Source organism: Lipophrys pholis (assembly GCF_963383615.2).
Source record: "Lipophrys pholis genome assembly, chromosome: 16".
Lineage (NCBI taxonomy): Eukaryota > Metazoa > Chordata > Actinopteri > Blenniiformes > Blenniidae > Lipophrys > Lipophrys pholis.
Window position 1 is genome coordinate 24,569,512 of NC_137634.1, and position 21,766 is coordinate 24,591,277.

At 43.7% G+C, this 21,766-nt stretch overlaps 2 protein-coding genes across 5 annotated transcripts; one reads left to right on the forward strand and one right to left on the reverse strand.

Annotated features, from left to right (window-relative positions):
• Window positions 1–2,281: 2,281 nt before the first annotated feature.
• LOC308121915 (rho GTPase-activating protein 22-like) lies at window positions 2,282–10,307 on the forward strand (the record flags this gene model as incomplete). Its single annotated transcript, XM_080483441.1, has 9 exons — window positions 2,282–2,333; window positions 4,646–4,759; window positions 4,983–5,190; window positions 5,270–5,402; window positions 5,573–5,646; window positions 5,909–6,036; window positions 8,429–8,660; window positions 8,856–9,806; window positions 10,067–10,307. 9 exons carry the CDS (start codon window positions 2,282–2,284, stop codon window positions 10,305–10,307), a joined length of 2,133 nt encoding a protein of 710 aa, XP_080339567.1.
• Window positions 10,308–12,228: 1,921 nt separating this feature from the next.
• Window positions 12,229–21,053, reverse strand: kiaa1191 (KIAA1191 ortholog). Of its 4 annotated transcripts, none has more exons than XM_080484007.1 (9): window positions 20,895–21,053; window positions 19,678–19,789; window positions 19,479–19,544; window positions 18,549–18,724; window positions 17,482–17,596; window positions 17,278–17,405; window positions 16,878–16,981; window positions 16,546–16,724; window positions 12,229–13,545 (listed from the first exon to the last, which is right to left on the reverse strand). In XM_080484007.1, the coding sequence occupies exons 3-9, from the start codon at window positions 19,501–19,503 to the stop codon at window positions 13,331–13,333; spliced, it is 942 nt and encodes a 313-aa protein (XP_080340133.1). In that variant the 5' UTR covers window positions 19,504–19,544; window positions 19,678–19,789; window positions 20,895–21,053; the 3' UTR covers window positions 12,229–13,330. The 4 variants fall into 4 exon arrangements, with proteins under 4 accessions (XP_080340133.1, XP_080340136.1, XP_080340134.1 ...); XM_080484010.1 differs by having other exon boundaries at window positions 12,229–13,542; window positions 20,895–21,034; XM_080484008.1 differs by having other exon boundaries at window positions 19,627–19,789; window positions 20,895–21,034.
• Window positions 21,054–21,766: the final 713 nt, after the last annotated feature.

The window sequence follows — 21,766 nt, forward strand, 5'->3', positions numbered from 1 at the left end:
ACACAGAAAGTGAGGCGGGATGGAGTGAGGAGGAAGAAGAAGAAGAGGAGGGATGAGGATGGACGGGACGTGGACATGGACGTTTGAATGTGCGGCAGTGGTCCTGGAAACGGGGCAGGACGTCCAGTTAAGGAGCTCATAAAGCAGAGGACATAGAGGTGGAGACAAGGGAAGATGCGGGGAGGAATACTAAGCTCGCCCACACGGAGGATGGAGCAGTCTGATCCTCTGCTCGGAGAAAGAAGAGTTCCACGTTCTCTCAGGAAGCTTTGAGAAAGTCCAGAAGGAGAGACGGATGATTGTGTGTCATTGTGAGACAGAGTCTGGGATTTTTTTTGTTCCTGGAGCTTCGACGGGCTGCAGACAGTGAGGAGTTGGCTGGGTGTGGGGATGTGACCGTCCACTCTGAAACCGACTGTCAGGACGTCTGACAAGTGATTTGTGATTCTTCGTGGAAATGGCTGACGATTGAACGAATACCAGCACGCCAGTTAACTTTAGTTTCTCTTACGTTCCCATCGTTTCTTCGTAGTTCATCACGATGGCACAATTTAAAGAAGTGTGCTTGAAAGTCCTGGTTCTGTCTGAGCGACTAAAACGGCCCGACTCCAGGGCCAGGGGAGACTCTCGCAGGGACAGGAGTTTGAACAATAACTCTCTGCTATAATGAGCTTGACTTTTGCTTCACCCATTCTCCTTCACCTGAAGTTCGCCCCGAACCTTTACTGAGTTTCCCTCAGAAATAACTGGAGGTAGTTTTTGCCCGAACAAGAGACCTCCGAGTGACCACATCAGGAATTTTTCTTTTCTTGCATCCGCCTTCTATTCCGCTTCGTCCTGCAGGGTGGCGGGGCGCTGGAGCCAATCCCAGCTCACCCTGGGCGAGAGCAGGATGCACCCTGCACACGTCGTCAGGAAGCTCCATTCTCCAGGAAACTCCCTCAGGATCCCTCCCAGGACCTTCATCCTGTGATGCAGTTAACACAAGGCAGTCAATTACCTTCACTCAAGAACCTTGAAGAACACCACTCAGTTCCCTGTGACGTCTACCGAGAGGGGCATTTTCAATGAAGCACTGATTTATTGAAGAACCTGTGAGAACTTTTTCAAGCAGGATCCCTCACCAGATTGTGTCTCCCTGAATCCAAACATGTTGTCATGAGGCCCTGCAACCTGAACAAGTCTTATCAGGGGTTAAATCCAAACAAAGACAAACTATTATCGGTTCAACAGGCGTCTCTTCAACAGTTCTGCTCCTTTTGACAAAGTTGAAGCTTTTACATTCACTTCCTGTTCGGCGTCTTACAGGGATCCCAGTTTGAATCTTCATGGAAAGAAGTTTTGTAAGATTCAGAAAACTATTGGAAGGTTTAGGTTTCTTTATTTTTATATATTGGCCATATTGGTGTGAATGCTGAAGGTAGTCCCACTTTAGTGAGCCAAATCTTTCTTCTTCTTCCTCTTTTTCTTCTTCTTCTTCTTCTTCTTCTTCTTCTTCTTCTTCTTCTTCTTCTTCTTCTTCCTCCTTCTCCTTCTCCTCTTCCTCTTTTTCTATTTCTTTTTCTTTTCTTCTTCTTCTTCTTTATTTGGGTTTAACGGCAGTTGGCTTCTGTGAAGTTGCATTAAAAAAAAGTAAAAGAAAGAAAGAAAGAAAGAAAGAAAGAAAGAAAGAAAGAAAGAAAGAAAGCCACACCGCCAGCCATTGTGGATGGGGTTGTGGCTTAAAGCCAGTCAAGCAGATCATTACAGTTCAGCTTTATTCAGCTTCAGCATTCACATTTGCATTCACAAACCTCCAGTTAAATCTAAATACCCACCAGGAACAGAGCAAACCTGCAGACTGTCTGCAAGATTTATCATCGGCCCAGACTCCTCCCTCTTCTTCACAACCTTTAACCTTTACAGGTCCTGGGGAATACCAATTCTCAATCTGGAGTCTCGTACTAAAACATTATTCACTGAGAATTTATCATTTCACCTCCCTCAAGGACGACTCTGCAAGTACATCCAACGAAAAAAATCCCAATTAATCCTATAAGGTGAAATATCCACACGCTTGTGTTTCATGGCCCATTTCCAGCAGCTCATTAGAGTCCATCAGAAAGTCCAGAAAGATCCACCCTCATGGCTGAAACTGGGCGGTGATGGGAAGATCAAAACTGAACTGGAACTTTATTCTAAGCTTTTCTTCTCCTTTACACTCTCTAGTTTCCTGCAAAGAACTTCCACTTTGAGTTTGATTTGCGGCGAGCGGCGACCACGAGAACCAGAGAGCTGCAGCATGGGACTCAGCTGCTTCAAGTCCTGGAAACATGACAGTGCGGGCCACAAAGGTGAGGCACACGTGCACACGCACCTTCACACGCCATCAGCATATTACTCGTTAATCCCTCCTGAACTGGAGCTGCGTTCCAGAGCGGCGCCCTTGAGTGGCAACTGATAAATGCTGAGTCAGGGTCCCAAGGCCTCTATCGGAGGTGGCGGCGTGTGTGTGTGGTTGTGTGTGTGTGTGTATGTGTATGTGTGTGTGTGTGTGTGTGTGTGTGTGTGTGTGTGTGTGTGTGTGTGTGTGTGTGTGTGTGCGTGCGTGTGTGTGTGTGTGTGTGCGTGCGTGTGTGTGTGTGTGTGTGTGTGTGTGTGTGTGGTGTTTGATGTGACTTTGACGAGGACAGACAGTGGGGCATGATGGGAAATGGAAAGGGGAGAAGAAAGGAAGGAGTATTAATGAGTGGATGAATAAAGTAGGTGCAGATTGTCCAGAGTTTATCTACATGAAATGAAACTGCCTCAAGAGGCCATCAACATTCTGAAGACGTTAACATGTAGAAGAAGCACAATCAGCCCATCATCAGAAAAAGACCTGGTCTACAAATCATTTTAATGGTTCCATGCTTAGGTATAATCACGTCCTTTGTGTGTGGGCCTAACCTTAACCTAATCTTAACCTAACCTTACCTAACCTTAACCTAACCCTAACCTAACCTTAACCTAACTTTAACCTAACCTTAACCAAACCTTACCTAACCTTAACCTTAACTGTGGGGTTCTTCAATAACGAGGCGAGGCACGCGTTTCACTACTTATTATTCAGATATCTGGGAGCAACATAGACAACGTGATACAAGGGGGTTAACAAGCTGCCTCCGCCAAAGACATGCGCAGTAGGCACCCAAGAGCTAACTACGGCAAGTCTACAAGGTCAAACTTAATGCACATATAAACAGTATTAATACACCACACTTAACCTTAACCTTAACCTAACCTTAACCTGACCTTAACCTGACCTTAACCTAACCTTAACCTGACCTTAACCTGACCTTAACCTGACCTTAACCTAACCACAACCTAACCTTAACCTGACCTTAACCTGACCTTAATCTAACCTTGACCTAACCTTAACCTGACCTTAACCTAACCTTAACCTGACCTTAACCTGACCTTAACCTAACCTTAACCTAACCTTAACCAAACCTTAACCTGACCTTAACGTTTTCAAGTGAAAACACAAATCTTCCGTTGTGTTTTTTAGCTGTCTTTGCATGATAACGGTGGTCAGAGTGACTCAAAAAATGCTCCAATTCTGCTGTATTGCGATTGGGGAAAATGACACTTTCTGAAAACGCTCGGGTTCCGTCTCCGTGTAGACAGTGGAGACGCTGCAGTCCTAATAAATAGGTTTGATGTTAATTGCTGACTTTAAGGGAACATTTACACAAAAACGGTGCTTGGAGCTACAGAAAATACAACTTTTCAAAAATGCCTGAGCGCCATCGCTGTGAAGACTGGTGAAAAGTTTCTGGAAACACTCGGGACTTGTCACCATGTAGGCAGTGGAAACGCTGCTGCTGGTCATGCGCACCACATAGTAACTAGTAGTTGTGCACATGCTCAGTAGAGACAATCAGAACAATGTTTCCTCCATGGTGTCATGACTCCCAGTCCTTATTCTCCTTGGCTTGGTAGTTTTTTTTTGACAGTCATTTTAATAACAATCTAACTTGGTGGTCTGTCCACTAGAATGTTCATGTTCTCATGGTGTTCATGTTTAGAGTGGATTGTTCACTGCTGCGTGTGGATTCATTACAAAAAAGAACAAACAGCACCCACTTGTGGCCCAACAGGAAAACAACATCGTTTTGAGAGTTTCTGCTGTTTCCGTGTAAATAGACAATGAAACATCGTGCAAATGGGGCCTAAATCTCAAAGGTTTCACTCGTGAAGAACAAAGCTGAAACAGTTGGCGCCCATAATGTTCCAGATCCGTATGCCAGAATCAAAACTTTGGCCCAGTTTCTGTACGAATGAACGCCTGTAGACAAAAGTACACCAGCCAAAGCTTGAGAGCAGAATCAGGTTTGCATCCTGCTTCAGATGTGTGTCTGACTTGGTCATCTTTTCTCCTGAACCAGAGCTGGTTCACTTTATTGAACTGTAGCCAGAAGGCAGTCACCTGCTAATCAATAAAAGAAATAAAGAAAAAAGAAAGAAACAAGAAAAAGGGAAAAAAGAAAAAAATGAAGGAAAATAAGAAAGAATAAAAAGGAAAATAAAAATAAATCTGTCCTCAGTTCTGAAGGCAGTACAGAATTAACTGGACCAGGCGAAGGACATACTTATTTCTGTTCCTATGGTTGTATGTTTGTAGGTAACAGAGACGTGCTGGCCAGTCCAGGCTCCTATTTCTTCTTATCAAACAGTGCAGGCCAGGGCGACGAGTGGCTGAAGAGTCTCAACAAGGGAGTCTGGATCCCCTTCACAGGTACACCCAGAATGTCAAACTGTGTTTATATTTACTATGTATTCAGGAGAAACATTATTCATCAGTAGTTCTATAAAACTTTCATCCACACTGGAGTTTGGGGGCAGCAGCACATCCCACCTTTACTGCTTACGGTCTCACCCTTGGTTAATATCTCACAGTAAAGCAGTTTATCAATCCCCTTCTCTGCATTTAATCTCATTCACCGCCGTCTCTCCCGCAGGAGTGTTTGGTCAGCGTCTGGAGGAGACGGTTCTGTATGAACGACGTTACGGGGTGCGTTTGGTTCCTCTGGTGGTCGAGCAATGTGTGACCTTTATCCGGGAGCGTGGCCTGCACGAAGTGAGCTTGTTTCGCCAGCCGGGACGGGCCAGCCTGGTCAAAGAGCTTCAGGAGGCCTTTGACTCCGGGGAGAGACCAACCTTTGACAGGTACAGCGGCCCCACTTTGTCTTCTGTACAACCGTTTTCCCACCACAGTGTCTGAAGGAAGTTGTGTGCCTCCCTGCAGTAGCACAGACGTCCATACTGTGGCGTCACTGTTGAAGCTCTACCTCAGACTGCTGCCCGAGCCTCTGGTTCCTTATAAACGCTACCAGGACTTCCTGCTCTGCAGTCAGAAACTGACAAGTGACCGCACAACAGTAAGCGCAGCCAACTTATCTCCCTGTGCATCAGCTCCTCTCTGCTGCCCTCCAGTGGTTTGACTCCGCTATGGTGGAGTGATTCTGACACGTATCAGTGAAGCTATTAGTGGTTTTAGTCCTTGTCTTCTCTTCCTCTTTCCTTTTTTTCCACATCTTTTATTACGCAGGCTTTGGGCGAGCTGAGGAATCTTCTTCATGAGCTGCCAGTCGCAAATTTCAACCTGCTCGACTTCATCTTCCAGTAAGGCCAACAAACCGATGCTTCAACTTAATCAACTTGTAAAACAAAACAAAACCAAAAAACAGCAAGAGATGAGGAAATAACTCATACAGATGTGGATTATTTACTGTTGTGTGGACTCAGATCTAATCAGTAATTTGTATAATGAGGACTTATCCTGTCTGTTGTTTTAACATGTTTGGTTATGGTTGAGTTCAGAAGAATCCTACTGGTAATTCATGTTAATCAGCTTTGAAAACACAATGTGTGGATTTATTTGCAGATTTCTGAATGAAGTCCAAAGTTACTCCGGCAGCAACAAGATGAGTGTCCAGAACTTGGCCACAGTGTTTGGACCAAACATCCTCCGAGCCAAAGCCGAAGACCCACAAAGCATTATGGGAGGAAGAGGTAAGACTGTGTGCTTCCAAGTATAATCCGCTGCAAAAACATCAACAAGCCGTCTGTGACAACAAATGGGTTTTTAAGACTGAATAACTTGAAGGGTTAAAAACAAAATAAAAAGAGATTCTCAAACACATTGTGGAAAGGGTGAGCTACCTTGTTAGGATGTCCTGTAGTAACCCGCACCACTGAGGCCAAACAGGATTAGACAGCCAAGAGTTGCAGGGGAGAAAAAACAGGTTTTGTTTTGTGAAGGTAAACAGTCAGTGTGACCAAATGGCCTTTAGAGAACCAGGATACAATCACTCCCAAGATCTGTAGCTCCTGCAGCAAGTTGAGATTCCGCTGAAGGCCGATTCATATTCCAAAAGAACTAGAAGAAAGTTCAGCACTCCAGGGTCCCGCTGAACAGAATGACTTCATCATTTTCACTTGATTTTTGATCATTTGATTTTTTACATGAATTTATTCGGCCCGCTCCCTCTGTGCCACCGTCTGGGCCGGAGTCTGGTGGTGCCGCACTGCCGTGTGCTGCACATGCACTTTCCAGCTCATTTATGACTGTATTTTAATTACACTTGGCATGTAACCTTGCTACTGTATGAGCAGTGACTCTCATATGACCACTTTTTTTCAATAACGAGTAATCTGACTCGTTACTATATCTAAACCAGTACTCAGATTAAAGTTACGTCTCCAAGTCACTGTGTGTTACTGTGGTAGCGTCTCTTCTCTGTAAAGCCGTTTTAATATTAAACTGGACTGGCCGCTCCTTCGTTATCCTCCACACACACACACACACACACACACACACACACACACACACACACACACACACACACACACACACACACACACACACACACACACACACACACACACACAGAGGCAATTTCCACTCATTCAAGCTCACCTGACCCGCCCCCTTCACCATCAGCCAATCACAGGCCAACTCGCTCTAACAAACATAATCAATAAACCATATCATTGCAACAACAACACGACTGCAGAGATGTTACACTACTTTAGTCATTTTCCTGAATAAAAAGATATATTGGCAGGAAGCCCCACTCTTTCAACCAACCGACCGACCGACCGACCGACCGACCGACCGACCGACCGACCGACCGATCGATCGATCGATCGATCGATCAATCAATCAATCAATCAATCAATCAATCGATCAATCAATCAATCGATCAACCGATCAATCAATCAATCAATCAATCAATCAATCAATCAATCAATCAATCAATCAATCAATCAATCAATCAATCAATCAATCAATCAATCAATCAATCAATCGATCAATCGATCAACCGATCAATCGATCAATCGATCAATCGATCGACCGATCGATCGACCGATCGACCAATCGATCAATCGATCAATAGACCAATCGATCAATCGATCAATCAACCAATCAATCAATCAATCAATCAATCAACCGATCGACCGACCGACCGATCGATCGATCAATCAATCAATCAATCAATCAATCAATCAATCAATCAATCAAACAATCAATCAATCAATCAATCAATCAATCAATCAATCAATCAAAGACTTGGGGGACAATTAAATGGTAGCAAACAGCAGGCAGTGCAAATAAATGAATAGATACATGGTGTCAGACAACAGACAACAGACAACTACACTCTGGGTAAATAAATACCATTACTAGTAAAAATCTGATGATAAAACCATGAGTCAGATTTAAATACGACAAAGAATGAAGGTCAAAGATTAAAATATGTATAAACATGGTGCAGGAGACTGTGATCAGCAGAGTGCTGAAAGTAACTAAAATAGTACCTTGTAATCTAACTTAGTTACTTTCAAAAATAAGTAATCAGTACTCGTGTAGATGGCGGAAACGCTGCTACTGGTCATTCACACCACGGCCATAGTACTAGTAGCTGTGCACATGCTCTGTAGATGAACTATAAGAACAAAGTTTCCTCCTTGGTGTCACGACTCCCAGTCCAGATTCTCCCGGACTTGGTACTTTTATTTTGACAATCGGCGTAATAACAATCCGACTTGGTGGTCTGTCCACTAGAATGTCCGTGTTCTCCCGTTGTTGATGTTTAGCGCCTGTTGTTCTCTGCTGCGTGTGTGTGGTTTTTATTACTAAAACAACCAACAGCGCCGACTAGTGGCCTAACATGAAAACCACATCTTTTTCAAAATGCTGCCACGTAAACGAGAAACTTTTCTCAAACATGAATGTAAAAACTATGTGTTTTCAATTGAAAGTTCATGTTCTACAATTGTCCCTGTGTGTTTGTCCTGTTCCTGAGGAAGCTGACTTCACGTATCGTCGGATCAGTACAGACAACATATTGTGTGGAAGCAAAGTGAGGCTGAACACTTCTAATCGAACTATGTGTCCAAGGTGCAACTCTGGTCCAGGTGTTGATGATCGAGTTCATCACCGAACACGAGTCCCTGTTTGCCAAAATCCCTCCACCGGTCTACGGCCGTCCACCAGGGGGCGCGCACGCCTCGCCTGGCGCCCTGAAGCAGCCTCACCTCCACCCGCCCTGCCTCCGCCAGCTGTCTCTGCCGCTCATAGCCGAGCGCTCCAGGGAGTCGGGACAAGCTGCGGCAGAGGCAGACGCCTCCAGGTAAATCGTCCCCGCCCCAACAACGCCTCATGATTAGCTAAATAGAAGAAGACGTTCAGCAGGTTGTCCAGTTTAACGAGCCTGTGAATAAACTCGACTCGCTAAACGTCTGTGTCAGTCAAGTCAAAATCAAATCTTCCGTACTGGAGGTGTCCAGCATTTAAAGTCTAGTCTTGTTTTTCTCGTTTTCTGTAGCTGTGTCTTCTCCGCCGCTGCTTCCAAGTCAGACTTGTCCTCTGGCCAGAAGCGACACCTCGGCCACCGCTACACTTCCTCCCACCCGGAGAACTGCTTCTACCCGCTGCCCTCCTCCAGTCAGTCCGTCCAGCACCACTCCGACAAACACAACGTAGACCACCATCAGCGTCACAGTGGCCGTGGACCTTCCCCCGCAAACGTCCAGGCCTCGACGAGCAGCCTCGGGCTACAGGACGGCGTGACGGACAGGTCCAAGCCCAGGCCGGCGCCCTCGGCCTGGGCTCAAGCCTGGCCGAACTCAGGAGAGGCCGCCTCTGCTTTGTGGAGCTCCTCGGCTGCAGAGGGAGGAAGTGCAGTGCCAGAGACAGCCAGTGGAGGCAGCAGCGAGGCCCAGGAAGACAGTACTCCCTCCCCCTACGATAACCTGGAGAGGGACGACGCCACCCGTTTACATTTTGTGGCGGACTCTAAAGAAAAGCTTGTTGAAAGTTGTGAGGGAGAAGAAGGGCAAGAGGAGGTGGAGGAAGGGAGAGACTCCTCCTCTTCATGGTCCTCCGGTGAGGTTCTACCTTCAGATGAGTGCAGTGATCATATGAAGGAAGATCCTCTAAACATGTCTTCAAGAAGACACAAAAGGCAGCCATCAGGTCGGGTTGCTGAAAAGGAAAATGAGAACGACGATCATGACGACGAGGACAATGATGATGATGATGATGATGATGATGATGGTTATGAGGACGTCCACCACCCTACCTCCCCAGCATCTGGCTCCATGCTCAGCAACAGTCCCCTCAGTACGGGTAGCTCCGAGGTGTTCCTGCCCTCCGCTCCTCCAGAGGTCCAGGGCCCGGAGCCTCAGCCGCAGGCCCAGGACCCCCACTCGGTCCTGGCTGAGCTCAGGACGCAGATGGCCCAGCAGAAGGCTGAATACCAGGCCAGGATATACAGGTGAGATATGAAAAGAGTACCTCACCTCACAAAGAGTACCTCCACACCAGTGGCGGCTGGCCAATAGAGGGCGCCAGGATCACCTCAAACAAAAACATAACCTTCTCGGGCAACTTTCGTTGGTTGCCCAACTTTCATTGGCGAAGGTCATGACCTTAGTCCACTTGATCAAACAAAGGAAAAGATCAAACCTGAAACCAAAAAGCTTTGCTGGTGTTTGATCGAAGCCTGATGTATTTTGGTACGTGTGTCCGTTTCAGGTTGGAGCGCTGCAATGACGTCCTGGAACGACAGGTGGCAGTATTGCGCGTGTGTCTGGAGCAGCAGAAGCGCAGCCAGAGTGTCGCTGAGATCAAGATCCGCAACATGCAGCAGGCCAAGGCCGACGCCGACCGTCGGAACAGCACGCTGCAGCAGGAGATGGAAACCTTCTTCCAAATGTACGGAGACGTCCGGAAAAGAGGCGGCGACGAGGAGGGAAAAGCAGGAGGCAGCATCTGAAGACTTCACTGAGCGGAGCGAGAAAAAAATATTGTGGGCGTCTGATCCAGAAGACAAAGGTCTTGTTTGAAGGTGGTTACACAGTGAATGTCAGATTTCCACTTGACTTCCTGTTGTGTTATGCTGAAAACAAACAAACAACTAAAAAAAAGAGTACATTTTGCCAAATTAAGGAGCTTTTCCTGATTCGTCACGTTGATAGTGATGGCTGCCATCCAAGGTGCTCGGCCACTATCAGTATTCAGCGTCTGGACCGAGGACCGCGGAGGGGTTGAGTGAACCTCCAAGGTTGGGATTGCAGGACGTTGTAGAGAGTCCAACCTGCAGTAGCCACATAATGACCGAGGCGGGGCAGCGCACAGCGCGGGACTTTGTTCAGGATTGGTTGAGATTGCGGACACTGAGACGCGACGGAGGCGTTGCCGCCCACATTCATTTCCTCGCTCCATGTTCACACAACCGGACGGTTTCTGTCTTCTACTTCCTGCTTTTCAGTTCCACACCTGTTTTAACGCGCCAACATCTAAGGGCGTGACGTAAACTGTGTGTTTGTCCAGAATCCACCAAATTCTCATCAGGCACGCATCGGTCAGCCAGAACATTATGACCAGTAATGTGCTGGTTTATCCTTTATACCAGAAACAGCAGTTTGAGCCGCGCTCATGAGCAACAGCTCACTTTCCCAGTTTCGACTGATTCTGACCAAAAACTGTTTTTACGACCCAAACGTCTGGACATCATGATTTGAAGAACTCTATATGCTTGACCATAAAATTTAAGCTGTGTGATCCACTTTACCTGTCAGCGGTAAACGTTGTGTCCGATGGGGAAACGTCATTGTGATGAGACGTTCAAAATCAGGTCGATTTTACCGCACCGACTCTTAAATCCATTTTCTCATTGATCACAGGTCGTCTGAGGGATTTGAAGGTGCAGTTATGAGAAGAGAACGTTTTGTTTGGTTTTACTCAGGATCTCATTCGGTGATTTTCTGACTGTGAACCCCGTTTATACGATGTTTACAAGTGAAAACGTCAAACTTTAGTTGTGTTTTGGAAACGGGTGAAAAAGCGAATTTCCGAAAACACTCCGTCTGTGGCAACAGGTGAAATTGCAACTTTTCGAAAACACTCCATTTCAGTGGAAATGGATGAAAATGCTCCGTCGCCATGGAAATGGATGAAAAGGCAACTTTTTGAAAACGGCCTCCATGGAAAGAGGCAAAAATGCAACTTTTCAAAAAAGCTGTCTCCGTGAAAACGGTTGAAAACGCAACTCTTTGAAAATGCTCCATCTCTGTGGAAATGGGGCGAAAACAACTTTTCTGAAATGCTGCTACTGCACATGAGCACCACGGCCGTAGTAACAAGTAGCTGTGCACATGCTCAGTAGAGACAATCAGAACAATTAATTTCCTCTGTGGTGTCATGACTCCCAGTCCAGATTCTCCTGGACTTGGAAGTTTTATTTTGACAGTCACCGTAATAACAATCCAACTTGGTGGTCTGTCCACTAGAATGTCTGTGTCCATTGTTAATGTTTAGAGGCCATTGTTCTCTGCTGCATGTGTGTGTGGTTTCATTACAAAGACAAACAGCACCCACTAGTGGCCTGGCATGCCAACTACATCGTTTTAAAAACCGGTTTTACTTGAAATGTGTCAACAGGGCCTAAAAGTCAGCGAACCTGCAGTCCCATTCACTTTGCATGAAGATGCCTTTCCAATGAAACTTCACAAAAAAAAATAAATACAAAACTGTGAGAAATGTACCTGATGTTACTTGTGAATAGTTAAAAAAAAAAAAAAAAGGTGACATCTGCTTGTTTCAGAGGAACTAAACCTTTGATTTGTGCCAAGAAGTTTTACCAAAATAAACTTTTCTAAACCCCAAAAAACAACTCATTGACTTCAAGGTTTCATAATTCAACGTAACATTTATTCAGTCAAAACTGCTTCGGCAGAAGAAAAATAAAATGAACAGATGCTTCAAATTAAAAACAGTTGGGGGAAAAAAAAACATAAACAAAGTTGTACTCCGACTGTACGACACATCAGTAACAAGGGAATTCATTCGTGATGCTTCAGGGAACAGCAAACACAAACCACCAGTGAAAAACAACATAAACAAAACTTCTTTATTTCTATCTAGTATCTACAATTCGTTTTTTTCTGAGTCCAGACTTGTGGATCGGCGAGGGAAGGACGACACCGAACACCGCGGGAGAGACACACCTGGAGAATGAGTCAAGACGCTCGCTATTCTCTCATGTAACATAAAACCACTTCCTGTTTTCACTTCAGAATAACAGTGCAAAATTAGGTCCCTCAGCTCCATTTGTCATTTTCCTCTTCCGGAGCAATGGAATGAAAATTCACCAACGAAACTTCTTCCCATGTCAAGGAAGGCCTAGTTTTTTTTTCCAACTCTACGTTGTAAAATTCTATTTCCTGCAAATTTGCAGAAGCTCCTCAGCACCAAAACTCTCCCAATCCAATCAAAACTTGAAGTTCTGATTTCTTTTCCACTGTTGAATTCAAGCCTTCTTGTGTGTGAGCGTTGGTCGAGTGCATTTTTCATTTAAGATTATAATCCGAGGCTACAGTAGAGGACACAAATCTATATATATATATATATAAAAAAACAATAACATGAAAAGGACAACAAATAGGAACGTTTCAGCCTTTCCTGAGACGAGATTCATACAGGAATTTGTTCTGTGATTACCGTAAACTACATTTAAAGGATTACTCAAGACTTCGCTTGGTGAAATGTTCCTTTAAAAAGACAAAAAAGGAGGTTGTGTTGAGCTAAAGTGCATTTTTATGGGATTATTTGTGTGTAATTTACACTCGCGGCGCTTCAGCTGGGCTGATTCATGATTCTGAGCCGGAACTAACGGAGAGATTCAGATTCGTTCTGGCCAACGTTTGTTTGGAGTTTCGGGAATGGTCGTTTACAAGCGGCCGTGAACATGAATGAAATGCTTTGGGTGACACTGCCGCGCCGCGGCCGGCGGCCCGCTCAGAAGCCGGACGGCGTCAGGACGTTCATGTCCCGGTGTTTGAGCTTGTGCGGCCGCGCCCCCTGCCGCCGGCCGTCCACCGTGGGGATCTCCATCTTGGGAAGAGACGCCTTCTGGGCGTCGGGGACGTCGGCCAGCCGAGTGGCCTGCGACTTCATCACCTCCATGGGGGTCGGCTTCTGGGCTCCACGGTACGCCTGCAGCGCAAAGCCTTCTGGGAAAGGAAATAAAGCAGAAAAGATTCCTCAACACTCGCTCGACGTGGAGGTGACGACGGCATTTTCAGCCCGTTGACAGGAAATCACACCAGAACCAGATCAGGAGTTCTGAGAAGTGGCCATTTAAACGGGATGTGATGTGTTTGGTGATAATCGACGTCCAACAGTAAGAAATCAGAATAACGCCTCATAAAATGTCCCAAAATTTTAAATCTACTATACTTGAAGTCAAAAATGCAAAGATTTACATTTCTTAAAGTCAAAACCACTAAAATGTAAAATTCTTAATGTCAAAAACAGAAAGATTAAAGTAAGTAAGGATGCACCGATACCACTTTTTTCCAAAACGAGTAGTGTGTAGTATGAGTACTTACATTTGAGTATTCACCGATACCGAGTACTTAGGCCAATACACACATTTATTTTTTTCCACAGATGTTTTCCTACACTGTGATGTACTGACATTCAAAAGTAGTTCTTTTATGGTACTGCCACATGTACTGTAAGAATAAAACTTCAATAAAACTTTTGTTATCAGAGTGTGTGTGTGTGTGTGTGTGTGTGTGTGTGTGTGTGTGTGTGTGTGTGTGTGTGTGTGGCCCCTTTAAGAGACGCACTGCGCTTGACCAGTGTGCGTGAGAGAGCGAGCATACATATGCTGCCCGGATCGATTGTCAAAGTCAAAAACCTTAAAATGTACTTTTCTTAAAGTCTGACAGACTCAACTTCACAATATTTTATTCAAAAATATTAAAATTCACTGTTATTAAAGTCAAAAACAATTACATTTAGTATATTTAAAGTAAAAAACATTCAAACTTACTATATTCCTAATGTCAAAAACACTAAAACTTCCACTTCTGAAAGTCATGAACGTTAAAATGTACTACTTTTAACACCAAATAACTTCAAATAAACTATTCTTAAAGTCAAAAACTTCAAAATTCTGAATATTTAAATGCAAAAATGTTCAAATGAACTATTATTAAAGTCAAAAACATTTCAATTTAATATTCTCAAAGTCAAATATGTTAAAATTTACTTATCTTATTTCTTAAAGTAAAAAAAACGTAAAAAGAAATCCGACTGAGAACCCTCAGATTGTGTGACGTGTTGGTTCATGTATACCAGAGGTTCAACGGTTTTCTAATTTCCCCTTTTGGAATCACGAGAGTCTGAATTCAACAAATAATCTGATTCTGGACTGAAAGAAGAAAATCAGTCATTCCCGAAAATCTAATCCAGTTTGTGATCTGAACCGTCTATTGAACAGAACTGTTTGGTCGCACTTTACATGTCTTCTCTTTAACTCATACACACCTGAGCAGGTTGAGACGCTCCTCAGAAACGGGATCTATCTTCCACACGATCAGACTCATTCCCACCCTAAGAATTCATTTGAACCCACGTCCAGACGGATTTAATCTGATTAGAATCAGCAGCGGTCGTAAACAACAGCGAGACAACAAACAGTGTGACGTCGGGCCTCCAGAGGGGAGGCTGGCGGCTCGTAAAATCCCGTTACACTCGCTAAAACGGAAATTTCCCTTCGTTTGTGGCGTGAACCGGTTGAGAGGCGGCTCTGAGTCAATCAATCCTCCACAGAACGATCACGTCTCGACGACCTACCGATGGTCATGCTGGAAAAACGACGTGTGCTCATGTCAGACTGAAGCGTCCCGAGCAGACGAAGAAGAAGAAGAAGAAGAAGAAGAAGAAGAAGAAGCTCCTCTGAATCCTTCAGTCAAATCCATCACACCTTCTCATGTCGGCGGAGCGAAGAGAAATGAGCTTCCTGTCCCAGCGGGCGGTTTACTCACCGTCTAAAGGTCATTCATTTGTGCACTCATTTGTCCATTAACCTAAATCCTGGACTCGGATGTTTATTTTGAAAGTTCACCTTTCGTCCAGATTCCGAGGGGCCCGGACAAACGCAAGGTTTGATAAACTGCTGTCAGGCTTTATTCTGGAGTTCATGTTCAAGATTATCAACGTCTTTGAATTACTGTGCCGTGAAAAGCGTTTAGAATTTACTATTAACTTCAAAAACAGTAAAATCTTAAGTCAAAAACATTCAAATGTACTGTCTTTCAAGTCAAAAGGTTAAAATTCACTACTTTTTAAGTCAAAAAACATCAGAATTTAAGTCCAACACACTAATAATAGTGCAAAGTACTATTATTTATATAGTATAAAGTACTATTATTTAAGTCAAAACATTAAAATTTACGAATATTAACTTCAAAAACATTAAATACAGTGTATTTTAAATGTTTTTGACTTTACATTTGAAAGTAAAATATGTTAAATTCACATTATCAAGGGAAAACAAAATCTACATTTTAGTCAAAACCATTAATAGCAAATATTCAAATCGAAAACGTAAAAATGTACTATTATTGACTTTAAAAACATTAAAGGAAGTACATTGCAATGTTTCTGACTACATTTTAAAGGAAAATATGTTAAGTTCACTACTTTTTAAGTTAAAAAAACATTAAAATTTAAGTCAAAATCATTAATAGTAAATTTTTCAAGTCGAAAACTTTAAAATGTACAATTATTGAGTTCAAAAACATTAAAATTCAAAGTCAAAAACATTCAGATGAAATATCTTTAAAGTAAAAAAAATTTTAAATTCTAATTTGTAAGTAAAAAACATCAACATTTCAGAACTTTATCATTGGTACATTTTAAAGTCAAAATTTGAAAATTCATAATCCTTCAACTGAAAAACGTTAAAATTATTAAAGTAAAAAACTTGAACATTTGAACTTCTTAAACTATTAAAATAGACTCTTTTAAGGCAAATTGTTTATAATTTGCTACTCTTAAGGCAAAAACTTTAAAACTTTTAATACGTAAAGTCAAGAGAGAAACGGTGGAACTCGGAGCTTCTACATGTTTACCTTCTTGTTTATTTGTTTTTGCTTTTGTTTAGTGGTTATGAACGCTTGTCATAATGGTAATAATGTTCCTCCTCAGGGAGTCGTTACCTGCAGTGGTTTGGTCTGATCCCAGGTCAGAGGTCGACTTGTGGACCAGAGGCCGAGGCCCGAACACACTCCACCTCTCCACCGCGCCTCCTCCTGCTGCGCCGTCTCCTCCTCCCATGTCCACGCTGCTGTTGGAGGAGCTCATGCTGACCTCTGAACCCGTGCTGCCGAACCAGCCCCTGAAAGACAAACAAACAGAAGTTCAGGGTTTTGTGTCGATGCTCTTCCTGTTTGAGATTACAACAGAAACATCTGTGTGTGTGTGTGTGTGTGTGTGTGTGTGTGTGTGTGTGTGTGTGTGTGTGTGTGTGTGTGTGTGTGTGTGTGTGTACCTGCGCTGCTGTTTGGGCGAGCTGTGTGGAGTGGTGGACGGTGTGGACTGAGCCGAGGAGCTCTGTCGATCCTCTCTGGCCTCCAAACTCTGAATCTGGATTTTCTAAAAACGCCACACAAGAAAAATTTTAATCTCACAGTGAAAAGCTTAAATCAGTTAATCCGTTCCCGACGAGCTACAAGGAGATTAATTATCATTCTCTACGTTCACTTTTATGATCATCTTCCCGAAGCTTTCACACATCTTTAGATTCTCATGATGAAGATGAAGATGATGTTCAATCATGAATCGTGGAGCATCGATCTGTGATTGTTGACATGGAGCTTCCCGATGTCAGCCGGCCAATCAGACGGAGCCTCCCGTCTGCATGCACACGCACACACAGTGTGTAAACTGACCTGCAGGGCTTCGGGGATGCGGTGGTGGTGGCGGGTCTCCTCCGCCGTCAGTCCCTTGTGGGGGGTGTAGCTGGCGTCGGTGAGCCCCGCCCGCTGCTCAAACTTGAACATGCTGTCTTGAGTTTGCTCTGAGTGACAAAAGAAGAAGGAAGATTAATATTTCCACATGAATTATTCGCTTTTACAGGAGGACGTGTGACGTACTGGTGATGAGCGAGCTCATGATGATGGACGACGCCTTGGTTTTCACCACCGGCGCCGACTTGAAGGGGGCGCTGTCCTGCACGGTCGACGGGTTCCCCCCGCCGCTCTCGTCCTCCTGCTCAAAGAAAACTGGTTCAATGTGAAGTTTGTGGATTATTCACACACACACACACACACACACACACACACACACACACACACACACACACACACACACACACACACACACACACACACACACACACACACACACACACACACACACACACACACACACACACACACACACACACACACACACACACACACACACACACACACACACACACTTCCTCCAGGTGATAGAAAGGTTTTGATGACTCGTCGAATTTCAACGTCATCAGAGCAGACAAAGCTCATTGGATCTGTGGCGAGCAACTGAAAGGACCAGAGGTTTGGAACCGCAGCCAGTGAGGAGCATTTACCAGTGTGTGCGGGACTAGTTTAGTATTTTGGTCGTGACTGCACCAAAGGACGAGACGGTTGTGTTTTCGTTTGCGTGTATTTATTTGTTGGTTTGTATGCATGTATCTATTTTACCAACTTTTCGCCAAAAACTACACATCCGAATTGCATTAAATTTTCAGGGATGATTTCTCATCATCCAAGGACCAATCGATTAGATTTGGGGAAGTTAGCGGCTAACCGTTTCCGATTAAATCCCAACAAACTGCGAAAAGATTTCCCAAAGAAAGCGGGTGAGAGAGGCACCTCATGGAGGAGATCAGCGTCTGTTGCCATGGAGACGCTCCCTCCCTGCTCAGTGTTTCAACCAGCGATGTTGCTACCTGACAGGCTAGTTAGCATCCATATGAGCTAACGGCTATCACGCTACTGACGCTAACTCGGTTTTACAAACAAATGTGGCGTTGGCGAAGGTCTGCGCTCTACCAAGTGTAGCTCTAGTTCTTCATGTGATAATTCACAAATGTCCGCGTGTGTGTGTGTGTGTGTGTGTGTGTGTGTGTGTGTGTGTGTGTGTGTGTGTGTGTGTGTGTGTGTGTGTGTGTGTGTGTGCGCGCGCCCACCTCAGCCAGGTGTGTGAACCTCCTCTCTGGGATCATGGGGCGTCTCCACAGCTTGTTGATGCTGATGTCGTGGGGGGGCGTGGACATGGGGGCCTCCAGGTTGTCGTCGTAGCTCAGCGCTCTCCGGGTCATCCCCACAGGGAGCCTCATGCCCCCCATGCCTGGACCCTCGATGGCTGCGGAGACGAACCACAAAGTTTCCCACAATTCACTCTGAATCATTAACAGGAGCAGAGTCAACAGGCTGCGGTCAATTATTCAACATTTCTGCACAGAAAACCGTCTGATATGATGACAAATTGTTCCTTTTTAATCCAAACTGCCTGATAATGCTTCACCCATTTGACTTAGAATTTGTAAAGCTGCAGTTCAGTGATGATGTCACCGAACAACACGCAAAGAACCAAGGTAGAATTTATTTTAATTTACTTTTAAATTGAATATGAAAATGTGATTCAGAAGCATCGTGTTGAAATTTAAAACCAGAGGTTCACTTTAGGCATCGCATATAGTCCGGCTTCTTCTTGAGTAGGTAAAATAGTTCGATGATAACTTTGACATATTAAAAGGTTTTTCTTTGTTGTGGTGAAGAGCAAACATGTTGGAGAGATCTAGATTTTTTACAAAACCAAACAATTACGACTTAAAATGACTCCAATCTCAGCATAAAGCCAATTATAAGGAAACCTGCTGCTAAATCCAGTCAAATGTTTCAGTCACATTTCTTTTGTCTTTTCCTTCCTGCTGAAATCTGTTTTCCCAGATAAAGTTTCCTAAAACACTTGAAATCAAATTCACACAAAGCTTGGAGGCAATTCTAAAAGCTTCCTTTCATTGTAGTTGTTGAGTCAGACCGCAAGCCTTAATTAAAAAAAACTGTAAAACGGGGGAAATGGCTCCACACCCCGACGTCTGACAGGAAGTACTGACCTGGTAAATCACCAGAACCGGACATGACTGCAGCGAGACAATGAACAAGATCAAATGGGACTGCACCTGCAAAAAAAAAAAAAGAGCAAGTCTGCAGAATTAATTAATAATAAAAAAAAAAAAGACAAATTAAAACACAAGAATTCACCAGATTCTGTGTTTCCTCCAGAAATCAGCACATTGTGGTGAAAGCTGCTACCTGTGTGATTTGAGGTTTGGTGGAGTGGCGGTGATGGTTACACTGGTCTTTCTGAGACAAACAAATACGTCTGGCAATGCATTGTGGGGGAGCAGCAGAGCCAGGGGAGCAACTGAGGAGACAGGAAAGGTCAGAGGTCAATAAACTCGCCAATAACGTACGGAGGAGACGGGAGGGGAGGACAGGACAGGCTTTCCTCAAGAAAAACTACCTCCCTACAGGTGACATCTTATACATGGAGCGATGTGGCCATGCAAAGAAAAAACATGGGAGTTCTGCAATCTGCCATAGTTGATCAAATAAAGAGGAGGAAAAGATGGAATTTGCTCGTGCTGCTGCCGTGACCTGCAGGATGACGTGTGAGGATGACATAAGGGCTGCAGCAGCAGGAGACGCAGCATCACTCAGTTAACTGCAATGTGGCAAAAATCACACCTGGTTTTAAAACACCACTGTTAATATTTTACGTGGTGAACCACAGCTAAGGAATGTGGGCAAGCGACACACACACAGACACACACACACACACACACACACACACAGAATAACAAACCAAGAACGACTGAGACACATACATAGTAACACACCTACACAAATGCTGATACACACCCTATACACAAACACACACACATTTGTCTATGAGCAGATCCACTAATGTTGATAATGTCTTATTTCTAAAGAGCATCACATTTGAAGCGAGAAAAATCCTGAATTAAACACATAAAACATAAAGCACACCAAGGTTATCAACAAGAGGCCTCAGCCTGCAGGGACACAACTCCTCAGCAATACCTACATCTATCACCATTTACTATGAGTGCATAGGATTCAGTGAAATAAATCCAGAATTACATATTTTGGCTTTGTGTAAACGTCTGGATGTATAAAGAACATCAACACACATTCAAATAAAAGCTGTGAACGCCTGTTGGTAATCATACAAAAACATACATTTTGGGAGGTATAAATAAAAACGGGCACGATTTGACAGCGTTTAACTCGCGCCGATCGCAAGGGAAGCTCACATTTATTTAAAAAATAGTCACAATATGAGGTTTAACAGTGACAGGATCCAATAAAACCTCTGTGCAGCTTTATTCATGTGTATTTCAGACGGAGTTCTGCGGAGTCAAATAGCGGAACCAGACAGTCCGAGATTCAACAACAAACAGAAACACGATCTGACGTCGTCTTAAAACGCCTCGATTTCCTCTCACCGGGGGGTAAAAGTGGCTTCAAAGCGACGACTGACACATCGAGGACCCTCCAATGTCGACTGATCTGTGGGGAAAGGAGCTAAAACGTCGGCTGGCGGCCATTATTATCTTCAATAAATTATTTTCCTCCTCTTCCTCCGTGACGCCGCCAGTTCTCGCAGAGTATCGCGAGATTTGAATCTCCTTCTCTGAACATTGACGTCATACTTTCAAACTTAAACTACAACTTTATTAATGTAAAACTAATTTTTTTTACAAACAATTAAACAAATCTCGACCAGTTATCTGCTTCATGAAATTGAGGAAACACAATTAGGTTACATGAACATAAACAAATAGAAATAGTAAATTTTAAACAGTTGAGTAAATACATTTTGTTTGAATGATACCGTCAAAAATACAGCTATAGACATTGTGAATATATCTATATTTCTATATAGATTTCTATCAGCCACAGTTGATATTGAGATATTATCTGTATAAGTATAAATATGGATTAAAAATACAGGTGTACACATATTATATGGATCAATATGAATAAATACACTAAATGTACAGCTATTTTGTGTAGGTCTCAGTGTGGTGTTATGCCCACTTTTATGAAATTTGTTAAGATATATCAATATTTTCTTTGACACTTTTACAGTTGCTTGCTAGTTTGGCGGGCCAGACTGGGGCCTCGTATCTGGCCTTACGTTTGACACAACTGCTGTAGAACATAATGTCTGAAGTCAGTGGAGTTTTTTTTTTTACTTTTAAATTATTGATTTAAGACAATAAATTGAAGGAACTATGGGACATGAAGAATGAGTATGAAAATAAGGACAGCTTTCTTTTATATATTTTCCACAGAATGACCCCAGGAGACCGGC